This window comes from Mauremys reevesii, linkage group 4, assembly GCF_016161935.1.
Source record: "Mauremys reevesii isolate NIE-2019 linkage group 4, ASM1616193v1, whole genome shotgun sequence".
Classification (NCBI taxonomy): Eukaryota; Metazoa; Chordata; order Testudines; family Geoemydidae; genus Mauremys; species Mauremys reevesii.
Window position 1 is genome coordinate 109661936 of NC_052626.1, and position 18064 is coordinate 109679999.

General features: G+C 41.8%; 1 protein-coding gene across 1 annotated transcript in view; it reads right to left on the reverse strand.

The window, feature by feature from the left end:
* LOC120403968 (mucin-5B-like) overlaps positions 1–18064 on the reverse strand; it is a 69862-nt gene that overhangs the window by 49629 nt on the left and 2169 nt on the right. The window contains exons 3-13 of the mRNA XM_039535990.1: positions 16038–16152; positions 14528–14615; positions 11096–11238; positions 10388–10616; positions 9701–9826; positions 8566–8683; positions 5154–5292; positions 4458–4559; positions 2928–2997; positions 2514–2651; positions 458–622 (exon numbers count right to left, since the gene is read on the reverse strand). Of these exons, the coding sequence (XP_039391924.1) occupies positions 458–622; positions 2514–2651; positions 2928–2997; positions 4458–4559; positions 5154–5292; positions 8566–8683; positions 9701–9826; positions 10388–10616; positions 11096–11238; positions 14528–14615; positions 16038–16152 (1433 nt within the window). The remainder of the gene's footprint in view (positions 1–457; positions 623–2513; positions 2652–2927; positions 2998–4457; positions 4560–5153; positions 5293–8565; positions 8684–9700; positions 9827–10387; positions 10617–11095; positions 11239–14527; positions 14616–16037; positions 16153–18064) is intronic.

The window sequence follows — 18064 nt, forward strand, 5'->3', positions numbered from 1 at the left end:
AGGGTCAGGCTTATCAGGCCAGATCCTCAGCTAGTGCAGTATGGTGTAGTTCCACTGATTTCAGTGATGTTATGCCAATTTATATCAGCAGTAGATATGGAGCATAATGTTAATAACAATTTATTTGTAGTCTTTAAAGTCCTTTATTCTAATACATCTTCTTTGGGTTTTCAAATTATTCAGTGATCAAATCAAATGGAAAGTGCCACATCCTTCTGCATTACTATGTATGTTCTGTTTTAAAAAACAAAACTATCACCTTTTAAACATGGAAGAACAACCTTTTTAAGGTTAAATCCACCTCCAGACAAAACCATTTTGTTCTCTCTTCTAATAGCATTGGAAGACAGACAGCTCTTGCGACCATAAACTCCCTGGTTAAAAGATTTCTAAAGCATTATAGGCTACCTGAAATATAAAAGACATTTAGCTCTGGAACATCAGTGAGGATAAGTACCTTTGTCCACACTGTTTGCACAAGGGTCCTCAAAGTTATCTTCAACATCAGGACAGCTGCCCCTAGTCTTCCATGAGTTACCAAAGGCTGAAGCTGAATCCTCCACAACTCCACTAATTGTCCGAAAGTCATCAATCTGGATGTTGTTGAAATTGCCACAAAGACCTGGGTGGGGGATACATCACAATCAAATGGTATAAATAGTGTTTTGAGATTTAGAGGGATGAGCTCAGCTCTCTGATGCTCTAGGTTTCCATCCAGGAAGTAGGACATGAAGACTTGTCTTGCTTGGTATATTTAATATCCACACACAGTAGACTAGTATTTTAAGGTATAATTTTTATTATCTATACTACAGTAGCATCAAGGGGCCCCAACAGAGCTGGTGTTGTACATACACATAGTGAGAGACTGTCTCTGCCTCAAAGAGTTTACAAACTAAAGAAATGGCAAAAAAAAGTTGGAGAAACAGAATATTATGCCATTTTACAGGCAGGAAATAGAGGCACTGAGAGGTTAAGTGACTTGCCCAGGGTGTAACAGAAAGTCTGTGGAAAAGGTAGGAATCTAATCCACAGCCCTTGAGTCCTGGCCCAATATCTTAACCAGTCTTCCTTTATAGTCTAATAATTCAAAAGATTCTCACATACCACATAATATGAAATTCAATTTATCTACCTCAGCAGAGTGGAAGGATTTAATCGATCCTACCTAGGGTCTTATTCAAAGTTATTTAAGTTTTTGTTCCAGGTGTGACATTGCACTCCATATGTTTATGGAAATATGCTTATGAGTGTGAATATGATGTAACTGGAACATGCTTTATGCAAAAGGTCTCTTGTAAGGTATCATTACAAAGCTTATAATCTACTGAATATATTCATCCTATTTGTATGAATGTATCATTCTTGTATCTGAAACTAGAAATATGAAGTATTACTCTGAGGTCCTATTGTAATTTTGCAAAGTGTGGGCCATTAATGGTGGGTTGGAATCTTGATGGAGCCCATTAACCAGGACAACTGGTTGTAAATGGTTCTGTTTACTCGCAAACCTTCCTGGGTACATGCAGACCAACCCTGAAAGAATGGAGAATGAAGTCTTACAGTGATGTGTGATCATGTCACCTAGTATTGGAATCCATCTTAAACCTGGTGCTTTTACATTTAGAAGGAAGGGTGGGAACCCAGAGAGAGACAAAGGATTCCCACCTTGTGCCAAAGTTATAAAAGAAGGAGGAACAGAACAAAGGAGGTGGCAGTCATGAGAAATCCCCTAGTTACCACCTGAGCTGGAACTAACAAGAACTGTACCGGGGGAAGGATTGGGCCCAGACTGAGAAGGAGTCTAGTCTGTGAAAGAAGCTTATTAGAACATCTCTGAGGGTGAGATTTACCTGTATTCAGTTTCTTAATGCATTAGGCTTAGACACGTGTGTTTTGTTTTATTTTACTTGGTAACTTACTTTATTCTGCCTGTTATTTCTTGAAACCACTTAAACCGTACTTTTTATACTGAATAAAATCACTTTTGTTTATTAATTAAACCAGAATAGGTGATTAATACCTGGGGGAGCAAACAGCTGTGCATATATCTCTATCAGTGTTACAGAGGGCAGACAATTTATGAATTTACCCTGTATAAGCTTTATACAGAGTAAAACAGATTTATTTGGGGTTTGGATCCCATTGGGAGCTGGGTGTTTGAGTGCTGAAGACAGGAGCACTTCTTAAGCTGTTTTCAGTTAAGTCTGCAGCTTTGGGGCATGGTTCAGACCCTGGATCTGTATTGCTGTGGAGTAGCGTATCTGGCTCAACAAGGCAGGGTTCTTGAGTCCCAAGCTGTCAGGGAAAATGGGCTCAGATGTAGTTTCAGCATGTCAGGTGACAGACCCAAGGGCGTCTCTGTGACTGAACCCATCACACAAGGGATGCAAAGTATTTGAATAAGACTCTCAGTTCACTAAGGTCAAAATGGAAGCAAGTAATTTGGACAGGAAGTGTGATGGATGTACCATTATAACATGGGTAGACATCAAGAGCGTAATATACTGTACCAGATGTATGATTTTGGTAAGAGTCATCCACTGTTATGAAGAGCTGCATAATCGGTTTTATTTGCACTTGAATCTGTACTCCAAATGAGGTCAAGATATTGATGTAGAATGTAGACGGTCTGAAGATAGTGATGCCATCTAAAATATATATAAATATATCTTTACCAAGAAAATATGCACAAACCTGCATATATGTGAAAGTGGACGACACCAAATGTGCACCTCCATTTGCTTGCTCAATGAACAGGAATGTAGCGATTGTAATATTGCATCAGATTGTGGTCCATCTAGTCCAGTACCTTGTCTCTGACAGTGGCCAGAAACAGATGCTTCAGAGGAAGGTGCAAGAACCCTGCTGCAGGCAGGTGTGGGATAACCTGGGGCAGATGTGAACACTGAAGAAGGAACACTTACCTCTAGTTATTGGCAGCACTGCAATGAAATTATTGATATAGACATTTCCACAGGAACAGAGTCGAATATTCTGCAAATGGAAAATGAGATATGCCACAATGACAATCAAATATCAAAGAAAGGGATGGAATTGGTGTCACATTCTGACGTGCATCAGCCTTGGAAACTTGCTTACAGAAGGGAGAGTCTTTAATCAATCAAGACCCCTCCACCCCATAACACAGTTTGATATTATCTGGTGAGTGGTGGTGTCCAGGGATCTGTGCAGCAACACTGAAAAATTCTGAGAGCTGTACTGGAAAAAAAGAGAACCCATCCCCTAAGCAATATTCTTGACAGCATAACTTAACTTTTTGAGGACAATAGAGGAAATTTACTTAGAGGAAATTTATATCTTCAGAGCACTGTGTGGACATCAGGCCTGATTCTATTCCCAGAGCAGTAAATTGGAATTTTGCCATAGGCTACAGGGGGAGCAGGATCAGGCCTTCCATCTGGAAAACGATGTGCTGTTTTGGTGATTCTACTCCACAAAGGAGATTAGAGAGGATACAGCATAAGGTAACAAAGGTACTATTAAGTCTCATGAATCTTAATGATAAGAAAGGTATAAGAGATCTGGGCTTCTATTTATTTCTTGGAAAAGAGGAGATGTTTTTGAAGTAGAAATTCTCAAAATTATGAAAAGGACCAAGAAGACTGATAGAAATTCTTTTTGAACCTCTTACTACTGTGAAAAATGCAAGAGGCAGAATCTCAAAAATTAGTAACTTGAGCGAAAACAGAGGATTTATGTAGAACTAAGCTGGTAAACATATGGACCAGATCCTTAACTGGTGTAAAGTGGTGTAACACCATGAATTTCAATGGAGCTATGCTGATTTACATTACCAGAGGAGACCCATAAAACCAAATTCAAGCCCTTTTCCCTTTTCCCTTCAAAACCGTCAAGAAGGCATGCTGCAAGGGTGGTGATACTTTAGATCCATTTTTGGTGGCTCCTTCTTACCCGCACCCCATATATGTATATAAGAGTTGCCTGACTTAGGTTGGAGGACATTCCCAGGAAAGATATTTGAAGCAAAAAGTACAAATGAATTCAATAATTCCCCAATGGTTTGTTCCTGGAGTAGGAGAGTTTGTGGATGATAGAAAAGCACACGGGTTAGAGAAACAATGGTCTTTGATCAAGGCACCCAACAGAGGCTCCTGAGATCTATGTCTGGTTCCTGACTCTGCCACAGACTTGCTGTGTGGCTTTGAATAACTCAGTCTCTGTGTTCCACTGTTATCTGTCAAATGGGGACAATAATACATCCCCTCTCCCACCCTTCATCAGTCTGTTTAGATGGTAAAATATTTGGGGCAAGGACTGCCTCTTCTTATGTGTTTATACAGAGCCTAGCACAGAGCTCTGATCTTGAAAGGAATATTACAAACATTTAATCAAAAAGTGCAGGCATGGAGGGCCAGATGATCTTTCCTGGTCCTTACGTTTCTTTTTAACCTAAGTAGTTACCAGTGACTTACAAGGGCTCTTAATGTGACTAATACATTCTTCAAGCAAGTCATAGTGCTTGATATCCCACACTGAATGATCTCGCCAACAACCACAAAGCTGCTGCCATTGTCCTGAAAATAAGCCAGAAAAACAGGTATGTAAACCATTTTCTATCATCTAATAAGAAGCAAGCAGTGGGGAAAATAGATCTCTAAAACATTTACAGGGAAATAAGAAAGGACCCAGGCATGCTAACTACAATAGAAAAATGTTGCCTTTCACTCCCACTGGCAAAACCATGCCCGTTAACCTTTCCCTTATGGTCCATTCCTTCAGCATCTGCTGCTAGTCTATTTTCCAAAGGGCTACTTGGAGGTGGGTCTTTGGATAAGAAGGGGCCAGCTCATCCACCTTCGTTTGCCAGACAATTTTCCACCAGGACAAAGTGATGAAATCTATGCTAATAGGTCCACTAGAAAAGTAAATAATTTTTTTAAACTTATTTAAAATGTGTTGATGCAGAAAGGACCCAGTGATAAGCACTGAGCAGATGAGATCCAGACTTATGAGGTAGCAAATAGGACCACTCGTGCTTAAAAGTTAAGCACATGTTCAAGTGCTTTGTTAGATTGGGAGCCATCTGAGCAAATGAGGCGATAAAGCTTTAACATAGCTTAACTTTTGATCCTAAAACGATGAGAAATTAAAGAAGCTATTTTTCATACCTTAGCTAAGACATAATGACAATTGCCATGAAAAATGAACTCTTTGTTATCAAACGTAGTAATGTGGAACCCTCCCTCCACGTTGCAATTTCCAGAAAGAGGCAGAGATACACAAACCCACTGGCCACCAGCACAGGTACTATTAAAAAAAAAAGAAGAACAGTTATAATCGGAATACATGTGAGGAGATATCATCTGTGTTGAAAACTTGAGATGTCTGTATAAATCAGTCACATCTTCTTCCTGATGTTAGTAGAGCTGGCTGAAACTTAGAATTTCCATTTCATGGGAAATTTCAACATTTTGAAATTTGTGTCATTCTGAATCAGAACAAAAACAAATATTTTCAAATTTTTCTGCCAAACAGAAATTCCAAATTGGAAAATTTTCATTTTGTTTAGAATTTTATTTTATTTTATAACTTTTTTATTTTTACATTTCTTCATAACATGCACTAGTGTAAAACCCACACATCATAATGTGACAGAATATGATAGTTGAAATAGCCTGTTACTTTATTTCATTTCATTTTTAAAATAATCAATTGCAGCTGCTACTTAATACTGATTGATTGATTATCTTCCTTTCTAGATCAAATTGTTTCCTGTTCATGTTGTTATGAAACAGTTTGAATAAAATATCAGAATTCCCTGAAACAAAGCTTTGGAATTCCCCCCCAAAAAATTTCAGAAACAACATTTTTTAAATTTAGAAATATTATTGTTCCCCTGGAATGTCAGAGACAATTGACACATTTTTTTAAACAGCAAAGAGTCCTGTGGCACCTTATAAACTAACAGACATATTGGAGCATGAGCTTTCGTGGGTGAATACCCACTTCGTCGGTGCACTTCGTATTCACGCACGAAAGCTCATGCTCCAATATGTCTGTTAGTCTATAAGGTGCCACAGGACTCTTTGCTGCTTTTACAGATCCAGACTAACACGGCTACCCCTCTGATACTTGATTTTTTAAACAATGTATCCATTTCTATCCACAATGGCATGTTCAGTCGGAAAGACATTTCAATGCATAGTTTTGGACCAGCTCTAGTTAGTTTGTTACTCAGCTACCTATTCAATGCAATGCTCCTCCCAAATGTATAAGGCTTTGCATCATCAGGCCTTGAAATAATAAAAGCTTACTGAAGTTAATGGAAAGAAATTCACCCTTGGGTACTTAAAGATCTAGCTGAAGCGATCCTGGAATCATTAACTGTTATCTTCAAGAGCTATTTGGAGGATGAGTGAGGTCCGAGAGGACAAGACAAGGGCAAACATAGTACCTATCTTTCACAAGGGGGAACAAAGATGACCTGTGAAGTTACAGACTAGTCAGCCTAACTTCTATACCTGGAAAGATACTGGAACAAATGATTAAACAATCAATTTGTGAGCACCTGAAGAATAATAGGATGAATAAGTAATAGCCCACATGGATTTGTCAAGAACAAATCATGCCAAACTAACCTAATTTCCTTCTTTGACAGTGTTATTAGGCTAGTGCATAGGGAGGAAGCAGTAGACATGATACATCTTGATTTTGACACAGTCTCTCATGACTATCTCATAAGCAAACTAGGGAAATATAACTAGATGAACCTACTGCATAAGGTGGGTGCACAACTGGTTGGAAAACTGTACTCAGAGAGTAGTTATCAATGGTTCCCAGTCAAGGTGGAAGGAAATATCTGCAGGGATCTGTCCTCTATCTGGTTTTATTCAATATCTTCATAAATGATTTGGATAATAGCATAGAGAGCACAGTTTGCAGATAGTACTGAGCTGGAATTCAATAACAAGTACTACATTTAGGATTAAAAAATCAAATGCACAAATACAAAATGGAGAATAAGTGGGTAGGCGGTAGTACTGCAGAAAAAGGTTTGAGGGCTATAGTGGATCGCAAATTGAATATGAGCCAACAATGTAATGCAGTTGTGGAAAAGGTTAATGTCATTCTGGGGTGTCATATGTAAGAAATGGGAGGTAATTGTTTTGCTCTACTTGGCACTGGTGGGGCCTCCTCTGGAGTATTCTGTCCAGTTCTGGGCACCACATTTTAAGAAAGATGTGGACACATTGAAGACATATTTACTCTTGAGAAAAGAAGTGTGAAGGGGGACCTGATAACAATCTTCAAATATGTTAAGGGCTGCTATAAAGAGGCCAGTGATCAATTGTTCTCTATGTCCACTGAAGTTAGGATAAGAAGTAATCGGCTTAATATGCAGCAAGGGAGACGTAGGTTAGATATTAGGGGAAACGTTGTCACTATAAAGATAGTTAAATAGCAGAATAGGTTTCCCAGGGAGGTTGTGGAAGTGCTACCATTGGAGGCTTTTAAGAACAGGTTAGACAAACACTTGCCAGGGATGATCTAGATATACATGATGCTGCCTCTGTGCACAAGGATGGACTAGATGATCCCTTGAGGTCCCTTCCAGCCCAACATTGCTATGATTCCTTTAATTCAATAGGCTTTGACTCAGGCACTTGAAAGGGACACTATTTCAAAACCCAGGATGTTATAATTAGTTGAGAAATATCTTACAGATTCTAAAGCAATAGCTTTCTTTCCCCAGTGTTGCAGAGAACATAAATGAGTCTGTATGCAGGACCTACACTACTTTGTGCTGCAGATGTAGCTCTTCAGCTGGTATGGAGAACTCAAGGTAACAGGCAATCTTCATTCTTAGAGCTATGCACACATAAGGAAAACAGCAAAACATGGGCATATTGCTTGGACTTCATGAGGAACTAGGGAAATTTTGCAAACAGGAAAAGACAAGGCCCACAGGAAAAACAAGCATATTTGCTGAGCTTCTCAATGGACACTAGAATGAGGAATAAAGAAGTAAAATGAAAACCGTCAAACAGCATACATGACAGGTCTCTTCAGTGAAAACCTTCTCAGTGAAGTCTAGAGATGAGCTCATGCTGCAAAGTTTGGACCCAGATCCACACGTTCTCAACGTTCAGAGGGTTTTAGATCCAGGGCTTTGAAGCAGACCATTATTTCTATAGGAACTAATTGTGAATGCAACCCACACTAACACAGTGTAACTGTCCCCTCATAGTGACTAGACCACATAGAAGTTTGAGTCAGTTAACGCCTCCAAGCTAACGGACCTGATCCTTTATCTCAGACAGGAGAGGCTCATGCTTTCAGCTTCCGAAGTCTCAGGTTCTGTATCTGCAAAGGACTCCCAACTAAGGTCATAACTACATGATGTTCAGATCTCACTATGAACTTCCCTAGAGTGTGGTGGTGATCAGATCCTAAGTTTTGTGTCAATACTATCTTTAGTAAAGACAAATACTAGGACCGGGATGACAATGACATTTAACTCATCAATGCTTTCTAATAAATGCATCTGCTACATTAATATAATTAGGCTTGTAACAATACCAGTTTTGAGAAGGAGTGGAGTAGGACTCTCCGGTTGCATAGACTTTGCCTTGAAACATGCATGGACAGCTGTTAGTGGGGATGCATTTGTTGCCATTCATGTCATCGAGAATAGTCCCTGTTCAGAAACACTGGCTAATTAATATTTCTTAAGGTAGGAAGGACACTGAAGAAAATTCAGAAAATAAGAAAACACAGTACATCATACTTGGACATTTCTGCATGTCTGGCTTGGGGTGAACTGTAAGTTATAAAGGAAAATCACGTCTTTTTGCTCATTGTCAGCAGCATTCTGAATGTTCATCTGTTAGCTGATAGGAGACATTTCTCCCCATGGCTAAAATGCAAATGGTTTTAATTGCAATGTGCATTTCTGATCCCATCGGGCTGTGTATTGTCACCTTGCTGAAAAGTGACATCATGTGTGGCAAATGCAAGATTATGATACAGTCTCCATCCATTTCTCATACTGGTTCAGAAATCAGAAAGGAACTTCAGGGCCACAACCCAGCCTTCATTTATCTATGTGCAAGCCTGCATCTGCACACACATTTTTTGTATTTGACTTCAGCAAGAGCACGTTCCCAGTGATTTGGACACATATCGAAAACTTAACTAAAACTATGGAGGCGCCTGACCACCCATTCAGGGTCACTCAACATTTCTCTGAATATATTCTCCCTATCGAGACAGCTTCTCCTTCCCTGATCCTTCACCAACCAGACCTGTGCCTTTTTCTCTGATCCTACACCAGTGACCCTCCTGTCTTCCTTTCCATTGTCATGATACCCATTAGAGGTTTGGCTTCAGCCAAGAGAAAGAGAAGTAATTCAAACCAGTCTTTACATTAATCCATTCTTCAGCTATAAGAAACTGTTCATTCATCTCTAGTCGTGGGTCAATACTGGATATTCCATGACTGCCTGGGACAATCCACGCAAACTTGTAAGACACAAACTATTATCTGTCTACTTGCCAGTTTTCCAGACAAAGGAATGTAAAATACTGTCTACAGTTTTATTTAAGTATGTTCACATTTTAATGAAGATGAAGAATGCCTTTCACTGAACAACAAGAGGTCTCCCCATTAGTCCCTTGATGAGCGTGGCCTGTTATAAGAAGGATACTACTTTACCAGCAGGGCAGAAGCAACCATCAGTACATGGGGCTTTACAGATCTTGCTCCTCTCTGGATTGGCGCATGTGTCTGCACAGGGGTTTCCACATTCCATATATTCCAGGTTGTTTGGACATTCCTGGACTGCAAACCCAAATGAAGCAGTTGTAGAGGGTAATGTAGAGGGTAAATCAATGCTCTAAATGCAGTTTATCATTTTCCAAAGGAAACTAACAATCTTGGTTATAAAATGTTCTATCCAGAGCATTAGTGTAATTTTGTCCACTTTCAGAACCAGTTATGTTTATAGTTACTTTGGTTTTATAAGCCAACACGTCTTGCAGTTTTTAAATTGGCAGGCATTATCAACTATAACACTACTTACACTAATAGTTCACTTTTCAGTCACTCTCAAACTGAAGTAGTCACTGTTGTAACATGCTCTGTCAGGCAGATGATCATCACACACTCTCAGAAGCTTGCCCTAAATACCTGCATTACTAACCTTTATTTAACTTATTCAGTTCTTGGAATAATCATTTGAAAGAGAGAGTTTTATGAAAGCACGTAATTTCAGAAGCTCTTAAAAAACACATTAAAAGGAACACTGCAGTTATCTCTCTGATAAATACTGTTAAGGATATATAAATTATTCTTAGATGTCAATTGAATTGGTTACAGAATTCAAATTCTATAGTTACTTACAGCAAAGATCTTTGGTTCTCCATTTACCAGGGATTCCCCCACTCAGGACACAGTCCCGGGAATACTGACTAAGGGTACTGCATATGCAGCTGGAAACCAAAGCAGAATCAGAAGAAAAATTCTTTGCACAGATGCACATGTCTCCAGTGCAGGTGGCTACATAGTCATCAAAAGCAACCACTCTGGAACAGTTCCCAAGTTGGGCTAGGAGTTTCTTGCATTTTGATTTCTGTAATGAAAGAAAAAGGAATAATCCACATCTTATCTTGGGGCCTGATCCTCAGCCAATATAAATTGGCAAAGCTTCACTGATTTACAGAGTCCGAGAGTTTAAGGCCAGAAGGGACCATCAGATCATCTAGCTTCAGTGAACTCTCCTGAGCTATGCTGATTTACACCAGCTGAGGATATCTCCCATGATCACTAAGCCCACAGAAAAAGCCTGCCAGACATTTGATGTACTCATTTGCTGTTCTTCTTGGACTGGAGGCTGTAATTCATTCATGTGCATTTTTCCACTGTAAACCCCTGTAATACTATAATAGCACAGTCTTACAACTACAGGTTCATTTTGGGCTCTGATTCATGGTTGGATTCCTGAAGAATTTTAATTCTTTGAACATTGTTTATATAATAACCTCTGGAATTGTACTTTATTGTATTTCAGGGAGGTTTATACTTATTGTGCCACCAGCTGCACACACTTACATATTTACTACATTTATTTTTTTGTTGATGAGAGCGACCTTTATGGTTTCTGACATCTTCATCTTCAGCTACATCAGGGCACTTTTCTGTAGGCTCCTCTACTTTGTGAAGGTTTCCAAACTGCCTCGGGAGTAGTTTATAGCCTGGAAAATTCCAAAGTTCATCCTGAATACCAATCAAATGCAGAATCAAATCTTCAGCTCTGCTTCTGTATTGTGAAGACGCATTTAATTATTGTGCTCTAGGGCAACATGTTCTTCACCCAAATTATTTAATATAACCCAGACACCTGAAATATAGTGACTGACAGACTTACATCATTCCTATTGAGTTAGAATTCTGAAATAAGGAACACTTTTATTAGGAATTGATGAGTCTTTTTTTAAAAAGTGAACTCTGACCTTTCACTTAGAGGTCATCAGTCTTAAGGGGTTTCAACTGTTTAAGTGCCTATTTGAGCTAGATGGCAAATCTATTAAAAGTATCTAAGTGGCTTAGGAGCCTAAGTCCCATTGACTTTCAGTGAAACTTATGGTGAAATTTTCAAAATGGTCCTAAATGACTGAGTCCCATTGGAAAGTAATGTCATTTAGGTTCCTCAATCACTTAAGCCATTTTGAACATTTTGTCTTTAGGCTCCTAAGTCACTTCTGAAAATAGAATTTAGGTGCTGTTGAAATTGTTACCCAGAATCCTGAAGTTCCCTACATTAGCCTGGTAGGGTTATGTAAGAATGGTAAAGGGTACACATAGTGTTCCTTTCATTTCTCCCCTTTGCAGGGGGTGAGTGCAGTTGAAATCCTTATATTTCTCATGTATCCAGGAGCTATCAGCAGCACAAGATTTTGGCTGATCCAGGCTGTGAGCACTGCCAATATTGTCAACATGCAGTGTGGATCCAGAATGGATTTTAAAGTTATGTTGTTTTTGGAGGTATTTTGCTCAACCACTTTGGCTTTGTGTCTAGATAACACTCGGTTTCAGCTCAGAGTTTCAGTTGAATTCCACCAGTCAGGGGGAAGGGAATGTTCCCTTCCCATGGAAAGAGATTGGGAACATGCAGATCCCTCGGGATCCAATGAAGGCACAGTGTTACCACAGAGAGGGGCATTGCCTAGGGTAGCCAACTGTCTAATCACATAAACCCAAACACCCTTGCCCTGCCCCTTGACCTGCCCCTTACCTGAGACCTCACCCCGCTCACTCCATCCCCCCTCTCTCCGTCTCTCACGCTCCCCCACCCTCCTCTTACTTGGTGCTTAACTTAGGCAGCTCCCAGTCGGCGGTGCAGCAGGACTAAGGCAGGCTCTCTGCCTGGCCTGGCCCTGAGCCACTCCCGGAAATGGCTGGCATGACCCTGCAGCCCCTGGGGGGAGCCCCAGGGGGCTCCACCCACTTCCCCTGCCTGTGGGCACCCCGCCTCTGCAGCTCCCATTGGCCACAGTTCCCAATCAATGTGAGCTTCGGAGTCAGTGCTCGGGGCGGGGGTAGGGTGCGTAGCCCGCTACCCCCCTCCTTCAGGGGCTGCAGGGATGTGCCGGCCGCTTCCAGGAGTAGCGCAGAGCCAGACCAGGCAAAGTCTGCCTTAACCCTGCTGTGCAGCTGGACTTTTACCAGCCTAAAATCTCCTGGTTTGGCTTTGGTAGCCTCTGGGAGTCAGAGCCCGATTCCAGGAGACTCCCGGAGAAACCGGGAGGGTTGGCAACCGTACCCTTGCCTCTTCAGTGCTGTTCAGTCCCATGAGTAGCTGCAGGCCTCAGATAGCCTGGCTTCTGCAGAAGCCATCGCTGCAAGGGGCTTTCCCAGTCACTGTGTGCCCCTAGAACTACCACAGGGCATGAAGTTTAAGTTGATAAAGACTCTGTTTGCTTCCTGCACAGATATTGGCAGGCAAAAGAATCCTCCTGGGAACGCCACCTGCAAAGCCCAAACCTGAGGAACATCCAGGAGGGGAGCCAAATGCAGGGGGACATTCCCCCTGCTGCTCCCCTTCAGCACTGATCCAGGGGTGCAGGCTTCCCTCCATTTTCAGAAGCAGAGGGAGCCTGGGGACCAGAGTTGAGGGTTGCATTGGCCTCTTTCCAGCGCAGTGGAATATTTGAAGCTGCCAGTAGCTTGCACTATGGTTTTTGTAAACATTATCCTGAGCTCACTGAAGTTACTGAAAAATATGGATCACTGTTGATGGTTTTTAACAATATACAAATGAAAAATCACACTGATTCCTAACTGTAAGAAGATGAAAATGTGAACACCTGTCATGAAGGGAACATCTACTCACCCCTACTATGAAAGTGCAACTACCTTAGAATCTATTACTATCAAAGGGAAATATTTAGGGTTGCCAGGCGTCCAGTTTTCAACCAGAACATCCGGTCAAAAAGGGACCCTGGCGGCTCCAGTCAGCACCACCGACTGAGCCATTAAAAGTCCGGTTGGCAGTGCTGCGGGTCTAAGGCAGACTAGTTCCTTCCTGTCCTGGCACCACGCTGCACTCTGGAAGCAGCCAGCAGGTCCGTCTCCTAGGTGGGGGGGCCACGGGGCTCCGCGTGCTGCCCCCGCCCCGAGCACTGGCTCCACACTCCCATTGGCCAGGAACCACGACCAAGAGGAGCTGGGGGGTGGGCGGTGCCTGCAGGCGAGAGCAGTGTACGGAACCTCCTGGACCCCCTACCTAGGAGCCAGACCTGCTGTTGGCCACTTCCAGGGTGCAGCGCGAAGCCAGGACAGTCAGGGAGCCTGCCTTAGTCCCGCTCGCTGCTGACTGGGAGCCTCCAGAGGTAAGCCCGAGCCCCAAACCCCTGCCACCACCCTGAGGCCCCAAAACCCAGAGCCCCCTCCTGCACCCCAAAACCCTGCCCTAGCCCAGAGCCCATACCACCTCCTGCACCCCAACCCCCTGCTTCAACCCACAGCCCCTTCCCACATTCTGAATCCCTCGGCCCCATCCCCCAGCCTGGAACCCCCTCCTGCTCCCCAAACCCCTCATCCCCAGCCCCACCCCAGAGCCCACACCCCTAGTTAGATTCCTCACCCCCTCCCACACCCCAAACCCTGCCCCAGCCCAGTGAAAGTGAGTGAGGGTGGGGGAGAGTGAGCCACCAAGAGTGGGGGAATGTAGTGAGTGGGGCTGTGGGGTGGGAAGGGGTGGGGCTAGAGTGTTCAGTTTTGTGCGATTAGAAAGTTAGCAACCCTAAATATGGTAGCGGTACAATATGAGAGGTCTGCAATTAACTTTGGTTGAATGGGGCTTGTGTGAATCTTTTCAGGTTTGCAACCCCCTGAGAATCATGAATCAGCTTTAGGTTTCTCAAAATTCACCCTAGGTTTGTCAAAATGTGTATATCAGGGTACCTTTCAGCAAACCAGAGGAAAATGGTTTTTAGTCATACTTCATAAAACTCCAGGGAACATATAATATCCAGTTCCTACCATTCAAATGCAAATCATTCTTCTCATTGCCATCATAGTTCCCACACAAACCACATGTTTTCCCCTTGTATGTATCTTCCAAGTCCAGCTACAAAATAAAAACAAACAGGAAGACCAGAGTTTTAAGTGGTTCAATATGGAAAAGCACTAAGGTGTCAAATTTCTTCTATCATGTGAAAACATTGAATGGTATGTCAGAACAAAAGGAAACTCTCTAAACAAACAGCTAAGCCACATTCCTTTAGTGTTTATCTATTCATTTCTTTGGAGCATTATTTAATGTACATCATTTGCTTCGATACCTTTACGGTATGACAATTCAGTTAAATATAAAATGTTGCTTTCTTCATTATATACATTTGGTCTTAACAAGTCCTTTCTCATTATCCACGCTGTGGCCCAAATCCTGAGGTCCTTACTAGAAGGGGCACATTCTGCTCTCAGTCACATGGTATAAATCTGGACTATCTATAGTTACTACAGATTTATACCAAGGTGGCTGAGTAGTGTTTGGACCTGAGTTTTCTTCAGGGATATTCCCATTGATTTCAGTGGAGAGTAAACAGCTGAATAAGGACCACAGACTGGACCATATATACTTACAGCTTAATTAGGAAAAAAGATGGACAAATCCTGAGAATAAATGCTCATGAAACACCTATTAAATGAAGATCAAGAAGCCAGGAAAATAATTGGGAGTACTTTACCCAAGCTCCTCCAATTAGAAACTGTTTAGATAAACTCAGCTACATCGAACGAAGGAGGGTAGGTGATCCCCCCCAACAGAAGGATGGGGTGGGAGAAATCAGATTACAACATATATATATAAACTTGCACATACAAGTGACTGGATTACAAGATGTAAATATATGTTTGGCAAATTTGCAACATTACTGTTTAGTAATAAACCTGTAATAGAACTTCATAGGAGACAGGCCAAAGTCAAAGGGAAAAACAGTTAACAATTGCTATTCCTACCAGATAAACAGCTAATTGCAATATATTACACAGCTAGATCAATAAGTATCCTGTGATAGGACAACTTCTTCTTCCCTCCCCATATCAGGCACTACAGCCCCACTCTAGACAGGATGCTAAGTGTTCATGGAACAGCGGAAACCTGGTGAGACTAAGCTCCTGGCCACTTGATAGTGACTTCTATTGGCTTATCCTCTTCATCACTGGATTGAAAGGCAAACTTCATAGCACTTCTACATCTTGCTGGCTGGGGCAAATAGACTAAATCGGAATTTGAACTACCATGTGACTGTAGAACCTTTTCCCATATGGATACCAAGCTGGCCTTCTAGCCACATGAGCAACTTTTCAATCTTTTTCTATCTTCTCTATTCCCTTCTTTAACTCTCTGAATTGTGAGGCAGGGAATAAAAATCTCTGAAGCACCCATTAAGTGTATAATTAGAGAACCACAGTCTCTAGGGCTGTCAACCCAGCACCTTTCAGCAACACTAAAATTCACTAAAAGAACCAACTAACTGGATCTTCATACTAAGAGAGTGTCAGCCCAGTTCCACTTGAGAGTCAGGCCAAGCGTGGATGTGACTTGGAAGTAAGTACAGGTGTCTTCAATCAAAATGCTCTTCAAGCTGAAGGGGAGGGGAATCCTAAAAAACAGAGCAGAAAAAACAACAAACTATAAAATAGAGCCCAAATCAAATTCTCTCATCAGTGCTACTGAAAAATTAACAAAAGTCAAATTGAAGCAATGAAAGGTATAAGTATGTTCATGTAAAAGTTAGGGTTGGTCTCCATTTATGCACAATGCATTCTTTTATCTTGTCCAATATGCCCTTTCACCAATCCTAATCCACAAGGCAATGTATTTTGCCCATTAGCCTCTTGATACTGGGCCACATCTTCAGCTGGTGTAAACCGATTGACTCCATTGACTTCAGTGTAGCTATGTTGATTTATATCAGATCCATCAAGACAGTAAGAGGAGCCAGATCATAGTACGGGGGAGAGGGGGGCTGCTTGTCTGCCCTGGGGGCTCCGCCGTGTGAGGTACCACAGGTTCCTGTTCTCTCTCCACTATTTTTAAGGGGTATGGGAGATGCTTTGGCCTGCAGTGCCATCTATATTGCTTTTGCATCTGAGCCAGATGATAGTCTCTCACTTTGCCTGTGCCTGGCTGAGAACGGAGTTTGGATAGCCAGCTAATGCTCAGCCTATGTAAGTCAAAGCAGGGGTTCCTCAACATTTTCCATAGTGTGATCCTCTCTTACCTACCAGGACCATGCTGGGGCCCTATTCCATTTAGCAATACAGGAAGAGTAGGTGGTTTGGTTGGAGAAATAACTGAAAGAAATTGCAGATTTTTTCTCCTTTGATTGACGTGATGCACCTGCCTTTTGTCACTAAGATTTGCAATCTAATAACTCTTTCCTATGTTCCATTACTTCTGGACAGATGTCTGGACAGAAACAATGGCCAATAGTACTTTTTCCATCTTTGCTTGGCCAGGGAGGGTGTGAGTGTTTCTGCCACGTTTAGCTTTTGCCCATGCTCTTGACATCTCTGGGCTGGAATATGGCAACACACTTTACAGGGGGTTGCCCTTGAAAAATCACTCCAAAAAATTCAGCTAATTCTACATGTGGCTGTCAGTGCATTTAGCAGTGGTTCATGCATGGATCATACTTACTCCATGCTCCAAAGAGTGCAACCAGTTCATTTCAGGTTACCATTCAAGGTGAAATTCCACATGTATACTTTTTCAGTGTTTCAGTATATTTGTATAATTTGAAATAGGAGAAGACAGTTTCTGGACTGACCTTTTAGTTGCGGAAGATTCTTTCAATTCTTACTTTGATCACCACCTAATTGTGGGTCTCTAAGTAAGTATGAAAAATTGGGATGGGGGTGGGGGGTATTAGGCACCTATATAAGACAAAGGCCCAAATATCGGGACTGTCACTATAAAATTGGGACATTTGGTCACCCTAGTCCCACAATGCAGGAATCATTGGCTGGAAATGTGTATGTGTTATGTAGAAAATCAAAATAGATTACCATAAGGGTCCCTTTTGTCTTTACCATCTATGAACTCTAATGGAACACTTGCCAGGTGCTGAGTGTCTCATCTCCTATTAGTGTCAGTGGCAGCTGAGATGCTCTCACAGAAATTGTTCAGCACATCAAAGGATCAGTCCCTGTATAAAGAACAGGAGTACTTGTGGCACCTTAGAGACTAACAAATTTATTTGAGCATAAGCTTTCATGGAGATAAGCTTTCTTATCTCCTCAATATATGTTCCATTCTATGCATCTGAAGAAGTGGACTGTAGCCCACGAAAGCTTATGCTCAAATAAATGTCTCTAAGGTGCCACAAGTACTCCTGTTCTTTTTGCGGATACAGGCTAACACGGCTGCTACTCTGAAACCAGTCCCTGTATAACTTTCTAAGAGTTTTCAGTGGCAGAAGGGCTTTAGTTGCACTAACTTGGATACAAACTACAGTACAAGCTCTGTCAATCCTCATCCTTTGTGGCACAATCTGGTCTACCAGCTGAGTG